A 19,781-nucleotide genomic window follows, 5' to 3' on the forward strand; every position below is an offset into this window, starting at 1 on the left:
AGTTGTATTTCTTTGCTGATGTAGCCCCCGGCAACTACCTGTGGCCGTGAACATTTAATGGTGAGTAGTATGAGGGAAGCATGTTTTGGGTTCCACAGCTATAGCCTTGTTTAAACATGCCACTCTTTAAAGATTGAGAGGATTTTCATGGAACAGCCCCCTTTGCTCAAGGGAATCTGTATCAGGTGATCCCAATCATGCCTTTTCAGAAGACATTTGTTTTAAATTCCCCATGATGAAGTTGTGCTTTATAGAGAGATTTAATATATGATTAACTCCTCTTTGCTAATCCAGAGTTATTGCATGACAAAATAATGTCCATTCACCATCAACTCTTGAACACACTCAAATACATACAGTGTCTAAGACTGTTGGTGTCTCCAGCTGGAACTATGGAATGGTTTAGCACCAAGGCTTTTGAACTTAATGTGGTCCTAGAAACACAAAAGGATTTAAGTAAGTGGTAAGTTGGGTTTGTGTGTGTGGAGCGTGCAGGAATGCTGGGAATAGAGAGGTTCCAGTCCAGGGTAAAGAAGAGAGGATGGCTGGACGGCTGGGCGGTAGTAGCACTAGGGAGGCAAAGGCAGGCGATTCTCTGTGAGTTCGAGGCCAGCCTGGTCTATAGGGCGAGACCCCAGGACAGGCTCTAAAGCTACACAGAGAAACCCTGTCTCTAAAAGTGGGAGGTATGGGTTGAGGGAAATCAGATGAAATGGACTAATTGAGCTCAGGCCCGAGTTTTATTATAGAAGTATAGCTTTTTCTGTCAGCAATTCTCAACTTACTTTTTTGTTTTCTTCTAGCCTTACGGCTTGGGGAGTTGTAGGAACTGGAAATATGAGTAGACCCATGGTCTGGAAATGTTCTGTGTCCACTGCAGACCGCTGGCTTCCTTTAAGAGTTCTTGATGAAAACGAAGCTGTTTCTCCAAAGCTGCTTTTTGCCTAAGGAGACAACCCACCCCAGTTCCAGAAATGGTTTAGCATTCAGTCTTTTTTTTTTTTTTTTGGTTTTTCCAGATAGGGTTTCTCTGTGGCTGTTGGAGTGTGTCCTGGAACTAGCTCTTGTAGACCAGGCTGTCCTCGAGCTCACAGAGATCCGCCTGCCTCTGCCTCCTGAGTGCTGGGACTAAAGGCGTGCACTCAGTCTTGTAAGTTGGTAGAGTTTTGGATTTGGGTTGTGGGTTTTAGTGGATGATCATACTCTGTTCATTTAGTGCCTTTACATGAGACATTTGGGCATCATGAGAGTCCTATTAGGAAGAGGGGAAGTGGTCATTCCCAGTTTTTAAACTTGTGTTGCTGGAAGGGATTCCTTTGCTTGTTTGCTTGCTTTATTTAGGTTTGTTTGTTTGTTTGTTTGTTTGTTTGTTTTTGAGACAGGGTCTCCCTATGTAGCCCTGGCTGTCCTGGAAATTCACAGGCTTAATCCCCTGAGTGCTAGGATTAAAGTGGACCCCCTTGCTTTAGAGACGAGGAAACAGTCTAGAGAAGTTAAGTACAGGGGCGGAAGTCACAGGTAGAGATGAAGTCAGGTCGGTCGGCACTGGGTTCTAGCCCTTGGAGGAATGAGACAGCCCATTACCCCTTAGTTGCTCAGCTACCTGAACTGGTTTTATTTACATAATCGTTTAGTACCTCGATAATGCCTGTCAGTTTTTCATGGAAAGTTGGGGTTCTAGGAGCTTGCTTTCTGTCGTACTACTGCTGCTACGATACACGATGTCTAGACTATTGAAGCTGAATTAGGACTTTTCTAATCCCCCACTTTGTAATGCCCCTGACCTCTGAAGAAAGTCCAGGGAAGGAGCGACTCAAGGTTAATGAAGTCTTGAGAGTTCTGGTGCCTTCTCTTTAGAGAAGATTAGAGTCCATTTAATTTGTGGAAAATTAGAAATCAATGGAGTATTTACATTTAGTGTTGGAGACATGATTTCCTAGTTTGTACCTCGTCTATCCTGACAGTTTTGATAAAGAATCTGGCTGCAATTCTCCCAGGAGCCCTTCAAGGTTCCTGCTGCCACTGCCCCCCAAGTGCCGCAGCTACAGAACTGTGCCACCACACCTCGCTCACCTTCCCATTTCTGTGGTGGTAAAAGATCAAAGTGCTCTTGGCCCCAGGTAAGAAGGAACTGTAGTTCCTTCTGGTCTTGGCATAACTCCCTGGCTTCATCCAAAGTACCACTTTTCACCCTCATCCCAGCAATGCCGGGCTTCTGTTTAACAGGTCACATGACAAGCTTTCTGTCACATCTTTCTAGTTTTCCCGTATAGCATTTTGTAGCTAGCCTAAAAAACAAACATGGCGGGGTGTGATGGTACATGCCTTTAATCCCAGCAGTGGGGAGGCAGAGACAGGTAATCTATGAGTTTGAGGCCATCCTGGTCTACAGAGCTAGTTCCAGGACAACTAGGGCTGTTACACAGAGAAATCCAGTCTCGAAAAACCAAACCACACAAAACCAAAAACATTGTCCTTTTCGGTATCTCTCCATCCTTATCCCTTGACTGTGAATATCATACTTCTGAATCCCTAGAGTCTACAATCTACACAATGCATCTTGGTATTGGCCATAACTCAGTATTTGGTCCTGATGGAGATCTTGCTCCTCTTTCACTGGGGAGTTGAATACAGGGCATAATCTAAATATTCTACCAACCTGCTGCACACTAGCCCTGGGATTTACTTATCTGTAAACCAGATTAAGAGAAATGATCTCTTAAATGCGAGGCTAGCTTCAATACAAGTTCTATGAGCCATGACAGAATCCTGCGCTGTTAGTAGTCTTCCTAGCCGTGCTCTAGGGGGGATGAGAGAACTGTGGTATGAGGAAGGCCGTGTAAGGTGAGAACGGGCACCAGATCATCAAGCCTCTGAAACAAGCCCTGACGGCAGCTTCTGTCCAACTCTTGCTTACGAGAAGTACCTGTCTTGCTCCTGGGCAAGTTTCATGGCTTCCTCCAGAGCCAGTCTTGCGGCTGCCTCTTCCCGTTGCCTCTTTTCCTCAGCCTCCCGCCGAGCCTTCTCTTCTGCTTCCAGTTTCTGCCACTGGTACTCCAGCAGTTCTTCTTCAGCCATTTCCATCAGGCGTTTCTGTTCTTCTGCCAACTGCATTTCCAGTTCTCTCTGCCGTTGCTTCTCCGCCTCTGTGGGACATAAAGAGGTGTTCAGTGGAGGGGCCTCACTAGAGCAGTTGGGATTTCTGGTCTGCCAGGAGAGCCTCCGTGGGTTTACTAATCCAAGTCCTCTGGCAAAGTGCCTGTGGGTATTAAAAAGACTTAGGGAAGATTTTTCCTGAACGGTTGAGTTCATGGGGCAGTGCGCAGCTGTGTGGGCAGGAGCGTCAGACCAGGGTCTAGAGAAACACGCTGACCTACCTAGACTCTGACTAGTCTAAAGAGTGCGAACCAGGAATTGACCACAGCATCATCTGCTGAACTTTCTACCTTGTCTGGAAAAGTTTGCTGATCTGGAAAAGATGATCTGATCCACCCCTGAAGGTATGGTCTGAGGCTCTCCAGATATTTGTGACTATCTGAGGAAAGGGCCAAGTAGAGCAGTTCACATAGCGCCTGAGCAATGCTGGCAGGGGCAATTGCTGAACCAGAAGACCGACCAGACCCTGCAGTCATTTCCACAAGAGTCTTCTGTTCATATTCCATCCTTTTATAACCACACTCTGTAGGCAGACATAATTACTATTATGGGAAAAAGAACAAAACAGCTTACACATGTGGATTTAAAAATATGTTTGGTCCAGGAGATGGGAGCTAAAAAAAAGCTCAGGGGTTTTCTCACCAGCCCTCTCCACCTCCTCCTGCTGCCTTTTTCTCTGCAGTTCTTGTAGTTTCCTCCGGAGCTCCTCTTGCTGCTGCCGGGCTCTCTCCTGGGCCGCCTGCAGCTGGCGCCTCCTCTTCCTCTCCTCTTCCTCCTGCCGCTGCCGCTCTTCCTCCAGCCTCTGCTTCCTCAGGCTGAGAACACAGCAGATGTCAGAGGAAGGGCAGGAGATACAGGCCCAACCAACTGGCAATAGGCTTTGGAAGCACCCCTCGAGAACAGGTTTTCTACAGCCATGGTTGAAGGGTAGAGGCAAGAGACAGGGGTCTAGAGGAAGAAACCTAGACGTTTCGGCATATAGCTCAGTGCTGTGGCCCAGGATTTAAGCGCCTTAAATTCTCTGCATTTTATTTTCTATTTTTTTAAAAGTTTATTTTATGTGCATGGGGATTTTTTGCCTGTCTGCATAGGCATATCCAGACTGGAGTGGCAGTGAGCTGCCTTGTGGGTGATGGAATTAGAACTCAGATTCTCTAGAGGAGCAGCTAGTGATCTTAATCCCTGGTCCATCTCTCCAGCCCCTTTGTTTTCTATTCAAGTATGGATCTTGAAATTCTTGTCTCTTAGGGTTGTAAAAGCCTAGTACAGAGCAGACAACGGCAGGAGCTGGATAAATGAGGGAATGAATCTCAACACCTTCCCCCAAATTCCCCATGAGCATCTATCTTGAGTAACCCACATGGTCAAGGCAGTTTCTTATCTCTGGTCCAGGTTGTTCCTGTGATGAAGGGCAGGAGCCTTAGCACCGAGCTATGCCCCTGGGGAAGGTTTGCCCTGCCTTGTGTCTCCGGGCTGCTGGCCCACCGGATCTCCTCAGCGCGCCTCTGCTGCTCCAGTTCCAGCTCCTCCTTCATCTTCTCTGCTCTCTCCAGCTGCTCCTTATGAAGCCTGGCCAACTCTTCCTGCTCCCTTCTCTTCTGCTCCACCTCCAGCCGCCTCATCTCTGCCCTCTCTAGGCGAATCCTGTCCCGAGAAGCCTTATCCAGGAGGGCCTAAGAAACCAGAGTGGTATCAGTGTAAGGGACAGACCCAGCTGCAGCCCAGATTGGTTTTCTCTCATCAGAGATGGAATCCTACAGCTGACTTAACACTGCCACCACAGTGGCATAGACTGCCTCTGCCTGACCGGCTGAATGGCTGAGATGACCTACATTCAAGTCTTTCACTTGCTTTAGGATTGGGGAGCATGGCTGTCCTGATACATTCTTCCTTACGGCTATATCCAGTACGCACTGAGATAACAGACATACTCTCCTGTGTGTCAGAAGTTCTGGCCTTTACAACACTAGCCGCACTTCAGAACTGCCCAAGGAGCTTTAAAATATGCCAGGGCTCCATTTGGGCCAACAAATGAAAATCTCGGGGGTGGGACTCCTGGAGTTTTAGAAACTTGGAACTTGAAGCTGGGGCTGGGGGGCACGGTCCTGGTAAGAGGCTGTTTTAGCTGCACAGTGGTGGGACCCGCCTTTAATGCCAGCACTCAGGAGGCAGAGGCAGGCCCTGTCTACAGAGTTCCAGGACAGCTAGGACTGTTAGACAGAGAAACTCTGTCTTGAAAAACAAACAAACAACAATGACAAAAGAGGGTGTTTCACCACATGCAGTATGCAGTCTTGGCTCTAGAGGAGTCAGGCTCAGTTAACCCACTGTTTCAGTGGAGGATTTTTTCCCCAGTTTATAAAATGTATCTTCCTTTTTCTCTCCAATGCTGCCTCCTTACTCAGTCACAATTTTCGGTGGGGAACACAGATAAACTCTGTCCTACCCGGAGTCTAAACTCCTTGGTTATGCAGAGGCCACATGCTACTGTGGATTGACAATAAATCTAAGGAACTCTGATGATCTAGAAAGTTCTGCTCCTAGATTAAAATCTCCATCTATTGGGCAGGCAGACTTCTGCAATCTAGGCAGCTGAGAAGGTCTGAGGACACCATGGGAAAGACTGTGCCATTAAATAGGCAAGTGGCTGGGCGTTGGTGGAGCACGCCTCTAATCACAGCACTAGGGAGGCAGCGGCAGGAGGATCTCAGTTGAATTTGAGGTCAGGCTGGCCTACAGAGAGAGTTCCAGGACAGCCAGGGCACCACAGAGAAACCCTGTCTCAAAAATCAATCAATCAATCAATCAATCAATCGCCACGTAATAGAGCTGTTTCGGGAGGTCCATCCTATTGAGGGACATTCCCCTCATCTGAAGTTCTGCTGAGTGAAGAGGAAAAGCTTCCTCTTGCCAAGAGAGGACACCTGCTCATACCTTGGAAGGGTCTTCAGGGCTTCTCTCTTTTTCAGATTCCATGTTGTTAATGACACCCGTGGCCTGTGTGTGTGACAATCTTCCGTCTATAAAAACCTGGCTCTCCAGAGCATCTGATTCAGGAGAAAGCCAAGGCTCCTCGGTGGCAGAGTGTGGACGGAGAAGCCCTTTCTCTGAGGTACCACCTGCTTCCTTGGCGTTAGAGACGTCGGGCTCACTCAGCTCTTCCGCTGTCTCCGCGTTCCTCTCTTTCCGTGTCCTTTTCACTTTGATTCTAGGTTTCTTTTCTCTCGGAATTAGCTCTGATTTCTTTTAAGTTCTTGAATCCTTTGACCTTCCTGGGGGAAGCAATGGGGCACAGAGGTTGCTGAGTAGGAGAAACGTGACCTCCACTCATTCTCTTTAGTGACCCTTATGAGACATGACCTCACTATGTAACTTGGGCTCTCTTGGGACTCACTATATAGACCAGACTGTCTTCAGATTCAAAGAGACCCTTATACCTTAGCCTCTCGGGTGCTGGGATTAGAGGCGTGTGCCACCACACCTGGCTTTTTTATAACCTTTAAGTTTAGCATAAGATAAATTGATATGCATATTCCTGAATTCATGACTAGAATCTGGGTGAATAGAATATACATTGTAATAATGATTTGAGAAGAGCAGCCCTGCGTTATATTTAGGTCAATAAAGATGCAACCATGCAGCAGTATCACTGCTGGAAAGGTTGCATCTCTGGATACAGATACAGCTAAGTGGTAGAGCATGCGTTTAGTATGTAGGGCCCAAGGTTCAATCCCCAATGAACCCAAAGAAAGGTTCCATTTCACCCTGATGACGATGGGGCAGGACTCCTGAGGAGAATCTCAGCACGTCTGACAGTCCTGCCCAGATCATAGCTCTAATGGGGTCAGTTTAATACTCAGAGGATCCTGGGAATGCTGAGGGCTAAATAAATGCAATTGCAGCAAGAGTTCGAAGAGGAAACCAAAATCAGATCTGTCCCCAGGGTTGTCTCCAGGGACCCACTGTTGTCCTTCCAAAAAACGTGATTTGTTTAAAGGGTCCACAAATCTCGAGAACGATAAAGACGAGGTGTGAGTTTTAGGCTAAAGGAAGTTTGGAAGTGTCTGAGGTCTTCTAAGGCTCAGAACACTCAGACCCTACCTCATCCTCCCCTTCCTAAGCTCTCTGCCTAAGCTGGGCATCGCTTTCCTGAGACGTCTGGGAACAGAAGCATTTCAGATTAGGGATCCTTTCTGGTTTTAGAATATTTACACATACGTTAAATGCGTATAATTTAAAATCCTGGTGATTGGATCCAAGCCCAACCCCACAGTTTGTGAATGCTTCATATAAACGTTTGGCCCTCAGCTTGAAGGTAAAGGTTTGATGTTTTTCTTAAAGTAGCAAGGGGTTTTATTCAGAATCAAAATAAAAATATATTCAAGTTGGACAGTGGTGATGCATGCCTTTAATCCCCGCACTCGGGAGGCAGAGACAGGCAGATCTCTGTGAGTTTGAGGCCAGCCAGGTCTACAAGAGCTAGTTCCAGGACAGGCTCCAAAGTTACAGAGAAACCCTGTCTCAAAAAACCAAACAAACAAACAAAAAACTGAGTTCAAATACACTGTAAACTCCTGAGCCTTACACAGTATTTTCTGTGAGGCCAGGTACGGAATCTACTTGTGGTATCTTGTTGATGTTCCGGAAGTTTCAGACTTGGGTCCATTTTGCATTTCAGTTTTTTTTTTTTCAGATTACAGATCTCAGCCTGTAGTTATTAGCTCATAGTGGCAGCTGCAGTGATGCGCACTGGGACAAACCCTGGGTCCACTTTTCCTCCGATGCCGCTTACCCCACCTCTCTCAGCCTCGGGTGAGACAGCATGGCGGCACTCATTTCAACATTCAGAGTGCCGTTGTTAGCAGCCCCCGTCAAGGTCATCACAGGTCTACTCAGACATGCTTTTCTCTGCTCACGAGCACCGAGACACTTCTATGAAATCAGGCTGCAAAGCCAGCTTGGCCAGGCAGTCAGGCAGTCAGGCAAAGCTCGACCTGCAGGAGCCAAGTCCATTGTCCACATTATCTCCTCACCCACTGGAGTCTGAGCTACTCCTCACGGGCATCCTTCCTTACCTCCAGCAGCCTCTGCGTGCCCCAAGACCCTTACTTCTCTCTCTGTTTTGGGTCCTCTGGCCTTGTTTGTCTTGGTTCTTTTCATCCTCTTTGCCTTGTCAACCAAATCCTTTCCCTAAAGGAAGAAATTTAGAAAGAGGACCTTGATACACATAGGAACTAAAAACGTTTATCAAGCCAGCTGGTGGTGGCGCAGGCCTTTCAATCCCAGCACTCGGGAGGCTTGAACTCTGTGAGTTCAAGGCCAGCCTGGTGTACGAGTGCCTGGACAGGCTCCAAAGAGAAAGAGTTTATCAAATGGAGATTATGCAGGAAGAACAAGGTGGCTTAGAATGGAACACATTTGAGTTCTGGACGAAATAGGCGATCAGCTTCAGAGTGTGCAGCCGATGGAGAAAAGGACACCTTTTCTTTAAAATAACCAGGAAAAATTTCAGAGAAGAAAGAGTAAGAAAATCCCTGTATGGCCTGCATTCTTTTCTGATGTTATGTCATGGTCTACAGAGCTTGAAGCAAAGGAAGCGATTTTCTTGTTTGTTAGCGCTGCTACTGTTGGCCAACTGATGGAACTCAGACCGGCTTTGTGTCCACTGACTGCTACATAGTGTGCTAACTCTGAGAAAACCCCCGGGGCAGGTAGTGTAAGTCCCAGTCTCTGGCCCCCCCCTCCCCCCGTCTTTGGAGGCCCCGTCCCTATGCCCGCCAAACTTTGACCCCTCCTCGGATGAGTGTCAAGGCAGCCCCCCAAATCTTGACCACTCCCCAAGTCTATTTGAGGGAGAGTTCCTTCCTGGTGCCGCCCCCCTTCATGGTTGCGTTGGTGGCTTCCCGTTTTTGGGGGGGGGCACCAGGAAGGAACTCTCCCTCAAATAGAATTTGAACCTGGATATCCTTTAATTCGGCTTCTTGTGATTTGGCTTGATTGGGATTTTTGGCGTTGGCAGAGAGCTCACATTAGGAAATATTCCTAACAGGTAGCAAGAACCATGGTAGCCTTTCCATACAGACTGTGACAACATCTCCTAAAAGAGGTTATCTACTTTGTAGTTTCGTAGGGTTTGACAAGAAGATGCAGCTTGGGACACGGTACAGGTTCCGGTGAGCAGACCGTGGCTGGACTTCGCCCCCCCCCCCAGTTGCCCCTTTTGTGAGGTGCTCGTATCTATTAAGCAACCTCCATAAGTCTACGTGGAGCCTTGGAGGGGTCCTGGCAGGGTTTCTGAACCAGATTCTCTATTCTCACACTCACGTGACTGGTGGCAGCTGAGGTCTGCTGGCCGAATGATTTGGGTTTCGGTTTCGTCTTATTTTTTTTCCTTGGAAGAAGAGATGCAGTCTCAGACCCCAGCTTCTCTGGGGATGCAGGCTCATGTTCTAGTAGTCCTCCGTGCACATCCCTGTCCCTTTGAAAAGAGCAAGCCAGCAGACCAATTTCATGACCAAACATGTAAGCGGGAGGGAAGAGAGCAAGGAAAGATGCCAACCGAACATCGGCTGCTGGGATATTTGACATGCCTAGGGAACTTTCTCCTCGTGTTCCCACATAAGGGCGGTTAGGAAGGGTGAGCTTCACTTTTGGGGTTCCCTTAAGCCCTCGTACATACACATATGGAGAAACAGTCCACTTCTTTTCATTGCCTACGAGAGGACCCTGGACCAGAGAAAGACAGGTCCTCCTGTGTTTGGGGAAGGTTGTCCTCTTCCGTGGAGCTGGCAGCTTTGGGAGGGACGTGCGTGGAACCGTGAGGGAGGAGGGGCCATACACCTCGCCAGTCAGATCAGCTGAATCGACCCTGGAGATTGATCCGTGGGGTGCCGTGTAGCGGGCAGATCAACCTCACAGAATCACACAACCGAGATGTCTTCTGTGAAAGGCTTAGCCGGGAAAGGAGAACGTCCTTTAACAAAGATGACCTCAAAGCCATGCAGTTGTCCCATCATTACTTTGCCTCTATGAGTTTTATTCTCAATCGATTCAGCCACTACAAGGTGGTGTGTGTGTGTGTGCCCAGTCTTGTGTGTTCTAGTGTCCTTGCCATTGCTAGCTTACGTCTGTGGGTGGCAAGGACAGCATCAGCGATGCCCTGTGTCTGCTGGGTGCTGGGTCTCATCTGGGTCTTTTTTTTTTTTTCTTTTCAGTTAAATCAATATATTTACTGTGGCATGCTAGCCCAGGGCCTTCCTGCGGAGACTTGAGAAATACTTGTTGAATGAGGTCAAAGGAATTTCCTGTAAATATACGAGTCTTTAAAGTCTTTAAGTCATTCAGAGACACCCTATAAAAACTCACAGAAGTCTGCTTCAGAATGTGCAGGAAAACCTCAACCTTGTGTTTCCCCAAGGAACGAGCCTGCTGCAAATGTGCACTGTGGGCCTGACTGTGTTGCTGTTTTTCTCTTCCACACTTAGGAATCTGTGTTAAATCCCAATTTTAGTCACAATAACTGTAATGCATTTTGTAGAGTGTTTTATTATTTTTTTTTCTGTCCTCCTGCGGGAAAAAAAAAAGAACTCTCTCATTATCTCATTGGTTTTAGCTAGGGAGAAGGGAGATGTAATAACCTATTTAAAATATGTTGCAGAAAAGGGATTACAAAAATAAAAAAGAAAGGAAGGAAGGAAGGAAGGAAGGAAGAAAGAAAGAAAGAAAGAAAGAAAGAAAGAAAGAAAAAGAAATCTTTAGTGACTGCCTCAACCAGGAGCCTTTCTTCTTTTGCTTCTGGCTTGGCACAAAACCTTTTAGACCAGAGAGTTATACTGCTGATCTCTAATCACCCTAGGCTCATGGAACCCACAATAAGGTCTCATTCCAGCTGGTAGCGGAGAAGACCACAGCAGAGGCCACAACCAGAGGAGACTGGGGACAAAGGCCTGGACCAGCGAGCTCACAGGAAGCATCCAGGGAAGGTGTTACTGCCTTGGCGGGGATGAGAAGAAGCCATGGTGATGACTGGCCATCTTTATTCTGCTCAGAGTTAACAACCGGAGGAGCCAGGATGAACTGATTGTCCCAGCCTTCTATGGTCTCTGTAAATGTCAGGTTCACGGACACACCAAAGAGCTACTTTAAGGTGACTGAAGTTCACTCTTCCCCACCTAACCTGGAGAACTCGGTTTAGGTGGCTCACTCATCCATGTATAAACTACACAGGGACCTGTTGCTTTGAATCCCAGCCACCAGCATGTGATGGCATGAATCTCAGAATATAAACAAAAATCAGAATAAATTAATGAAAGCAAAACCCACGATGGAGGGCTGGAGAGATGGCTCAGTGGTTAAGAGCATTGCCTGATTTTCCAAAGGTCCTGACTTCTATTCCCGGCAACCACATGGTGGCTCACAACCATCTGTAATGAGATCTGGTGCCCTCTTCTGGCCTTCAGGCATACACGCAGACAGAATATTGTATACATAACAAATAAATAAATATTTTTTAAAAAGTTAAAAAAAAAGCCACGATGGAGGGGAGAAGCCACAGTTGCTATGAGCTGCACACACATGTGTTACACTTACGTGTTTTTCACGGTGTCAGCCTCAGAGGTCTGGTTGTACCCATCCACGGGAGTACTGAAGCGGTCAAGAGTCAAGTCCCTTGGCTCTGGGTCTGTGGAAACAGAGTATCCTCCATCAACAAATGACCCAGGCGGTTTTCCCAGGAGGAAATCAGGAGAAGGGGGAAATGTCTATTGGCGAGTCCTGAGCAGTGCAGATGAGAGCTTTTTGTAACAAGTGACATTAAAATTACAAACTATCCTTCAGAAAAATGATAGCACAGTATGTGTCTAGAGTCAGAAAACCCGTTTGAACCTTCATCAGGGCTCTCACAAGGAAACAATTCAAAAGAACAAATCAGCTTTTGTAACAACTTGTTTGTTTCATTTGTTGGTAATGAAAAATTAGAGACCCTAGGCAGTGGTGGTCCACGCCTTTAATGCCAGAACTCGGGAGGCAGAAGCAAGCAGATCTCTGTGAGTTCCAGGCCAGCCTGGTCTTCAGAGGGAGTTTCAGGACAGGCTCCAAAGCTACAGAGAAACCCTGTCTTGAAAAACTAAAACCAAACCAAACAAAAGCCCCACTGTGGTTAAAACTGCAGAAAGGAAATTGCTCTAAACAGTGTCATCTGTATAATGGAAGCTTAGGGACAACCTTCAAATACCGTGGCCAGGCTAGGAGATGATTACAGTATCTATGGTATCTCCATGGCAAGAAGATCTCAGTGAGGATTTATTTCTACAATATGGTGGCTCGAGTCGGGTTGGGGGAGTAGGGGGAGCTCTTATTGATGGCATGACTTGCTGTGAACAAATTTTCTTTTTTTTTTTTAGGTTTATTTATTAATTATGTATACAGTATTCTGTCTGCATGTATGCTGCAGGCCAGAAGAGGGCACCAGATCTCATTATAGATGGTTGTGAGCCACCATGTGGTTACTGGGAATTGAACTCTGGACCTCTGGAAGAGCAAGCAGTACTCTTAACCTCTGAGCCATCTCTCCAGCCCCATGAACAAATTTTCGAACTTGGGTGCAGAGCAAGAGATGGCCACGAGATGGCGCAATTGCACAGTCCAGAAACGGAGGCTTAGCCTGGCCGTTAACTCTACCGTTTGAGATCTGGGGATGTGATTCACTAAAGAGAAATTCTTTTGTTTATTTTTCCAAGTGTGAGTTGCAGGCGTGTGTCAACACATTTGATGGGATTTTCACAATTCCTTAGATTAATTGAGGGATTAACTGAGGGGCTGCCATCTCCTCTTTGCCTTTTTTTTCCAGGTAGAATCTTGCTAGGTCACCCAGACTAGGCCCAAGTGCCACCACACCTGTTTGGTATTGTCGTCTTTATGATAATGGTTCCTCCTATCTGTGAATACTATATCCAAGGTTATAGAGAAGATTATATCTATTCAAGTCTATTTCTATGTTTTGAAATGAACTCATATAATGTCTTAAAACTATACTGTTCCATCTTACTACAGAGTGAGTTCCAGGGCAGCCAGGGCTACACAGAGAAACCCTGTCTTGAAAAACCAAAAGAACACAAACTAGAAACTGAGAAAGGACTGATAGAATTCTGTTGGGACCATTTGGAGTCCTGGCCTCCAGCTGCTATTCCCTGCTAGAGATCTTTACTTTCCTTCTGATTTGAGTTACTGAAAGCTGTGTCAAAGTTGTTTACCAGCTCTGCTTCACGAGCACACGTTTGTCTTGGACTTGATCAGAGGATAAGATTTTCACCTGTTGGCCCACCTGACTGTTGGGTATGTGAGCCTCTGTGGTACTATTGACTAAAGGGCTTCTTACCAGTGACTAGAGGTCCGTACCTCTGTCTCTCTGTCTCTGTGTGTCTCAGTATGTTTCAATCTCCAGCCCCTTGCCCAAAGCTAGAGTGCAGACAGGCATTGTGCGCTGCAGAATTCCACCTGGTATCGTGATTTTGCCAACCCCACTACTGAGGGATCTGTAGATACTGGCGTCAGCAGGAGACAAAGGAGCATTCTGTGTCCTGAAAGACACAGACCTGGCCTTGCCAAAAGGAAGAATGAAACCTGAATCCGATTAAATCCCTAGACCTGAGGACCAAGTACCGGAAACAGGAAAGCAGAGACACAAGAAACCACAACAGGAGGGCACAGCAAAATCAACACCCCAGGAAACGCAACAGGACAAAGTGACCCGATTTCCTGAGCATAAGCTTGAAGAGGAGAAGGAAGAGATAGAAGGGAACCTATAATTTAAATGGCACTTAAAGGCCATATCAACTGATTATAGTCAACTCAAAAAATTACAATTGTAAAACAACAAGAACTTGGAAACTATGAAAACACAGTCAGCCATATTAAAGAATTCTTTGAACTCTGAGGTGTGATAACGTTATCTTAGATACTTTTCTATATCTTGGGGAGAAAATGGTTTATTGGGCTCACATAGCCTGAATCACAGCCTATTAAGGGAAGTCATGACACGCTGCTTACTGACTTGCTGCCCAGGGCTCACTTAGCCTGCTTCCTTAGAGAACCCAGGACCAGGGTCGGCACCGCCCACAATGGGCTGGGCCTCCCCTATCAACCACTAATTAAGAAAATGCCCTAAAGGCTTGCCTAGCCCGGTTTTATAGAGGTGGTGTGTGTTTGGTTTTTCAAGATAGGGGTTCTCTGTGTAACAGCCCTAGCTGTAGCTGTCCTGGAACTAGCTCTGTAGACCAGGCTGGCCTCCAGCTCACAGAGATCCACCTGCCTCTGCCTCCCGAGTGCTGGAATTAAAGGTGTGTGTTTAATCACCGGCAGGCAGAGGCATTTTCTTAACCGAGGTTCCCTCTTCTCAAATGAGTCTAGCTTGTGTCAAGTTGACATAAAGCCAGGCAAGAACAATGGTCTTGTAGTTATATGTCAAAAGGGTCCCTTTTTGTTTCTTAGAACTGCATGGTAGTTGAGTGGTGGTGAAGCACACCTTTAATCCCATCTCAGGCGGAGGATCCAAGTTTCTGTGTGATTATTTTGGGTCTAAGCTAGCCAGGCAGCCGGGAAGAACAAGCGGCCTCCTTCCAACAAATTGGGGCCAACGTGGTTGACTAAAATCCACATAAAACCCGAGAAAACTTATTTTGGTTCTGGGCAGCCGGGATGAACAAGCAGGTCCCTCCAACACCTTTATTACTCCTGCTGGAGCTGAATCCAGCAGGGAAGTTTGTGGGGTTCAAAGTTGAAATCTCTGTTGTAAGTTCCTGAGGGTAGGGAACCTGACATTGTCATCATGGCTCGCCTAACAACTCAGCGTGTTCATTCATTCGTTCATCTGATCCATTCATTCATTCATTCATTCACTTGTGGAATGTGTACGAGGTCTGGAGAATGGCCTTGTCTTTAGGCACACTCACAAGACATGGGGCTATACAGTAGTACACAGTGGCTATCCAACACACATTTGTGAAACTGAGTAAGACTTCGGGTCTCCCGAGGAAGCAGAGGCAGCAAGAGACTTGGAGCACAATGAGAAGCAGACAGTGTGGGATGCTCCCTAAGAAAGTACAAAGCCCCAACTCCCCAGGCAGCTCTCCTTAGGGTTGGTGGTGGGAATCTCACCGCCCCATCCTTGCAATTCACAAACGCATCAAATGTTCCTTTCTCTTCCTTTGCTACCACAGAGACCAGTGGAGGGAGCAGGGTTATCCTAGCCCCTCTTAGGCCAGCCACAGTGTGGGCAGCTAGAGCCTGTTGTTTGGGGTGGAGAGAGAGAAAACAAACTGAGCTAGGAAAAGCGACTGTGATTCTCAGAGGCGGGAAGGGGGCAGCACCTACGGGACAGAAACGAACGGATCTGATGTGCGCTGGGCCTGCCTGCTTCTGCTTGTGGGGAGCAGCGCCCCCTTGTTGTTTAGTTTGGTTCAGTCAGCAAGACCCCGTTTTCCCTATTTCCTAGTAACTGGGTCAGAGGGTCCCGAGGGTTGGTCTTGGTGTTTATTACAAGAGAAACCCTGACTGAGAGAGGGGACCTGTGGCAGAACCTGCCGGCTTCAGCTGGATCCCTGGACCCCACACGGTGGAAGGAAAAAATGGACTCCTACGGCAGAGAAGGAACCTGGGACTCCCAGCCCAGAGGTGGAGCCTCCCTGTCCCCTATCTGCCTGCCACCTGCCAGCTTGGCTTCGTTTCCAAGGCAGAAACGAGTGAGCTTCTCATCCTTCTTATGTTATTTTGTCTTTGTTAGAACAGGACACGGATCAAACTTCCCTCTCTTTTATTGTTATTATTTTATGTGTATGAGCGTTTTGCGTCTATGTATGTCTGTGCACCAGGTGTGTGTCTGATGCCCGCTGAGGCCAGAGGAAGGCAATGGAGTCCCCCAAACTGTACAGATGGTTGTGAAACTCTATGTGGGTACTGGGGATTGAACTCAGACACTCTGGAAGAGTAGTCAGTGCTTTTAACCACTGAGCCATCTCTCCAACCTCACAAGTTCCTTTTGATAAGGTGGCAGGCCCTGGAGTTGTGGAAATGGCTCATTGTTTTATGAGGTTTCCCCTTCATTACTGTTCTAGGCTGCTCCTTCAAGATTTCAAACATACTTCGTGTAGGGTTACAGTCAATCTTAAGGCAAGGTTGGGAAGGTAGCTGAGTGGTAGAGTCTTTGCCTAAATGCATGAGAACCTGAATTTGCTGTCCAGCATAAATCTTAAAGCATTCTGCCACATTTCAAGGAATGGCTTTCTTTCGTCTCTGAGACAGGGTCTCTCGTTATGTAGACCAGGCTAGCTATAAGGCCATATGCCTATATCCTGGGATTACAGGCAGGCACTACCATACCTGCTCCTCAAGGAGGGATGTTGTACCATCTGCACAGAAGGCAGAGACTGCGGAGGCTGCCACATTGATCTTGGGATTGCTGCCCTTGTTGGGCCTTCAGCTAAAGGATGAACTGAGTCTCCAAGACCAAGTGCCCTGCTGCAGAGACTGACTTGGAAAGTAGTTATCATGTTAGAACAAGGCTCTCTTGATAAGATATTAATACAAATTATGACTATATAATTAAAGGTTTCCTTTTCTGTTTGTTCTTAAATGGGTTTGCTGGGCATGGTGGCACATGCTGGTAATCTCAGATTTGGGGGGTAGAAGTCATAGCCACAGGAGTTCAAAGCCATCCCTAGCTACATAGTGAGTTTGAGGTCAGCCTAGGTCTCAAAAACAAAAAAGTATACAAATCAAAAAAGTTGCTAATAACACATATTGTGACCATCTGTGATAGATACTTGTCTAGACCTATCCACTCAACTCCTCTGTATCACAACCACCCCAGGTGGTGAATACCACTTGTTCCCCTGCTTTCTAGATACAGGAAAAAGATGTCCAGAGAAGTTCAGTAATTTTCTCAAGGCTACGCACCTAAGTGGTAGAGCTAGGATTTTTTTTAAACTAGCAGCATTTTATTTTAAAGATTTATTTATTAATTATGTATTATTGCATGTGTCCCTGCAGGCCAGAAGAGGGCACCAGATCTTATCACAGATAGTTGTGAGTCACCATGTGGTTGCTGGGAATTGAACTCAGAACCACTGGAAGGACAGTTAGTGCTCTTAACCTCTGAGCCATCTCTACAGCCCTGGAGCTAGGATTTGAACCCAGGAAGACGCCATGGTCTGTGCTCTTAATCGCAGTGATGTCTGGTCTTGAGCCCAACTCTAAGGGAAGCCTGATGCCTCTTGGCTTCCACGGGTACCTTCATTCGCATGCCTGTGTCTAGCACAGACGCACACATGAATATACATAGTTAAAATAAAATTAAAACTTACAAACTGAACCGATAGCTAACTGTCCTCAAGTACTTGGTCTGAGGCAGGCATTCCTTTGAAACCTTTTGTAAACCTCCCAGGTGAAGCTGAGCAGTGGTGGTTGCACACCTTTAATCCCAGCACTCAGGAGGCAGAGGCAGGTGGATTTCTGAGTTTGAGATCAGCCTGGTCTACAGAATGGGTTCCAAGACAATCAGTGCTCCATACTACCCTGTCTTGAAACACCAAAACAAATAACCAAGACTTCCAGGTAGTTCTGAAGTGCACTGATAAAAGAACCATTGGTCTAGGAGGTAGCTAGAAGTGAAGTTGTATTCTTTCCTTGGACTTTGGGGCAAGAGCTATTTCCCCAGTCCGCTCGGATTTAGAGGTTGTTGGTTGACCTTGCCTTGGGGGAACTTGAAAGCGGAACCCTAAGCCATCTCCCTAGCTCAGTAATAACTGAGAATACTTTAAAATTTTATTTATGTTCACGTGTGTAACATACATAGTACTAATGATTGAAACCCAACCTTGCACGCACTAGGCAAATGCTCAACACTGAGTGGTACCCCCAGTTTCTGGCTCAATTCTTATAACAAACCATGAAGGTCACCACTGAGTTTAGTAGGGCAAAACCCAAAATCCCAAACAAAACCAAACCCACTTGACCATTAAGACCAAAGGGGAGAACTGTTCTTTAAGCAATTAAAGTGTTTCCTTAGCACTTCCTTCTTGCCTTCCAAGACCTGAAATCCTTTCTGAAAAGGACAGGCAAGTCCCTCTGTGTCTTTCTGCGGTGACATTTCACTACATTAGAGAATGTCTGGCTAACCTCCGAGGAACGCGGCCGGAGCCGGCCCTGGTGTCGTGAGACAGGAAATCTGTCTTGACTTGGTCATTGCTTAGTTTGGGCCACGCTCTCTGGTGCCTACAGCCCTAGCTGCACTTGGCCGAGATCTCCGAGCCTCGCCAGGGTTCACATTCTGAATGTGTGATTTATAATAGGGAGAACCTGAAGGTCAGCATTTTTTTTTTTCTGGCTAGTGTCACTCAGCTTGGAAGATGGAGGTGACAGGACCTCGTGTTAAAAGAATCCTTCCTTAAAACCTTGACCAACCCAGGGCTCACACCACCATCCTGTGTCTGATACCCACAAAGAGTGACGTCTTTAAAAGTCAGTAGAGGACTGGAGAGATGGCTCAGTGGTTAAGAGTGGTTATGACCAGCGGTTGCTCATCTGGAGGACCTGGGTTCTATTACCAGCACCCACATGGTGGCTCACACTGTCTGTAACTCCGGTTCAGGGGATCTGATACCCTCAAGCCCTGCGTTCACACAGTACGCAGACATACATGCAGGTAAAACACCCAGACACGTAAAAAACAAAACAAAACAAAAAACCCAAAAACGTTTTTAGAAAAAAAATCAGTATAAAAATTGTTACTTTTTTTTTTTTTTTACTATGATGTCAATGGAAAGAAACCGTGAAAGATAAACAGGAAAAGATCAAAACCTTCAACTTAATGGAGAAGGAAAGAACCAGCGTCGTTTTGTAGATTGGTAAATAGTGACTACAAGAGGGTAGATAATTATTTGCTGGAATACCCGAGATCCGCTTGCCTCTGCCTCCCAAGTGCTGGAATTAAAGGCGTGCACCGCCGTCCCCGCCCCTCTCCCCAGCTGAGACTGGTATTCTTTAAGGGGCTGCATTTTTTTTTTTTTCCCGGGCGACTGCTTTCGTCAGCCTGCAGACAAAGGTGCCGGGTATGCAGAGCTGAAGGTGGATGTAACCACTCCACAGCTCAAGCTCAGTTCATTAGCACAGACCTGACGTTACCAACCTGGGTAGCACACTCGCCCCGTGACTTTTAAAAAAGGGGCCAAGTAAGAAAACAAGCGCTCCTGGGTGCCTCAAATGGTTTCAGAGCCCAGGCTGGCGTTCAGCCCGCGTGCTCCCTCTGCTGGACACCTCTGTATAGCAACAGTAAGCCCTTCGCTTCTGTGTGGTCTGGAAACCTCCCTTAGAAAGGTGTGATGGGCCTGCGTGAGCGCACACACAGGTTTCCACTTCTGCAAGAAGAAACGAAGATTCCAGAGTGATGGCAATCGGCTTTAATACCAGCACTCCAGAGGCAGAGACAGGAGGATTTCTGTGAGTTCCAAGATGGCCAGAGTCACACAGTGAGACTGCCTCAAAACACACAAGCAAAAACAGAACAAACCCAGAGGCGATAAGGACAGAGACCAATTTAGTTCCTGGAGGCCCAGTTGGCTGCAGTATCAAGC

The 19,781-nt window shown here is 46.9% G+C and overlaps 1 protein-coding gene across 1 annotated transcript in view; it reads right to left on the reverse strand.

The window, feature by feature from the left end:
- Positions 1–647: 647 nt before the first annotated feature.
- Kiaa2012 (KIAA2012 ortholog) overlaps positions 648–19,781 on the reverse strand; it is an 88,748-nt gene continuing 69,614 nt past the window's right edge. The window contains 8 exon segments of the mRNA XM_050159306.1: positions 648–944; positions 2,927–3,146; positions 3,799–3,971; positions 4,642–4,829; positions 6,091–6,428; positions 8,232–8,346; positions 9,481–9,634; positions 11,746–11,836. Coding sequence (XP_050015263.1) covers positions 806–944; positions 2,927–3,146; positions 3,799–3,971; positions 4,642–4,829; positions 6,091–6,428; positions 8,232–8,346; positions 9,481–9,634; positions 11,746–11,836 — 1,418 coding nt within the window. The 3' untranslated portion in view covers positions 648–805.

This window comes from Alexandromys fortis, unplaced genomic scaffold, assembly GCF_014885135.2.
Source record: "Alexandromys fortis isolate MF-2015 unplaced genomic scaffold, M_Fortis_MF-2015_v1.1 scaffold_65, whole genome shotgun sequence".
In the NCBI taxonomy this organism is placed as follows: Eukaryota; Metazoa; Chordata; class Mammalia; order Rodentia; family Cricetidae; genus Alexandromys; species Alexandromys fortis.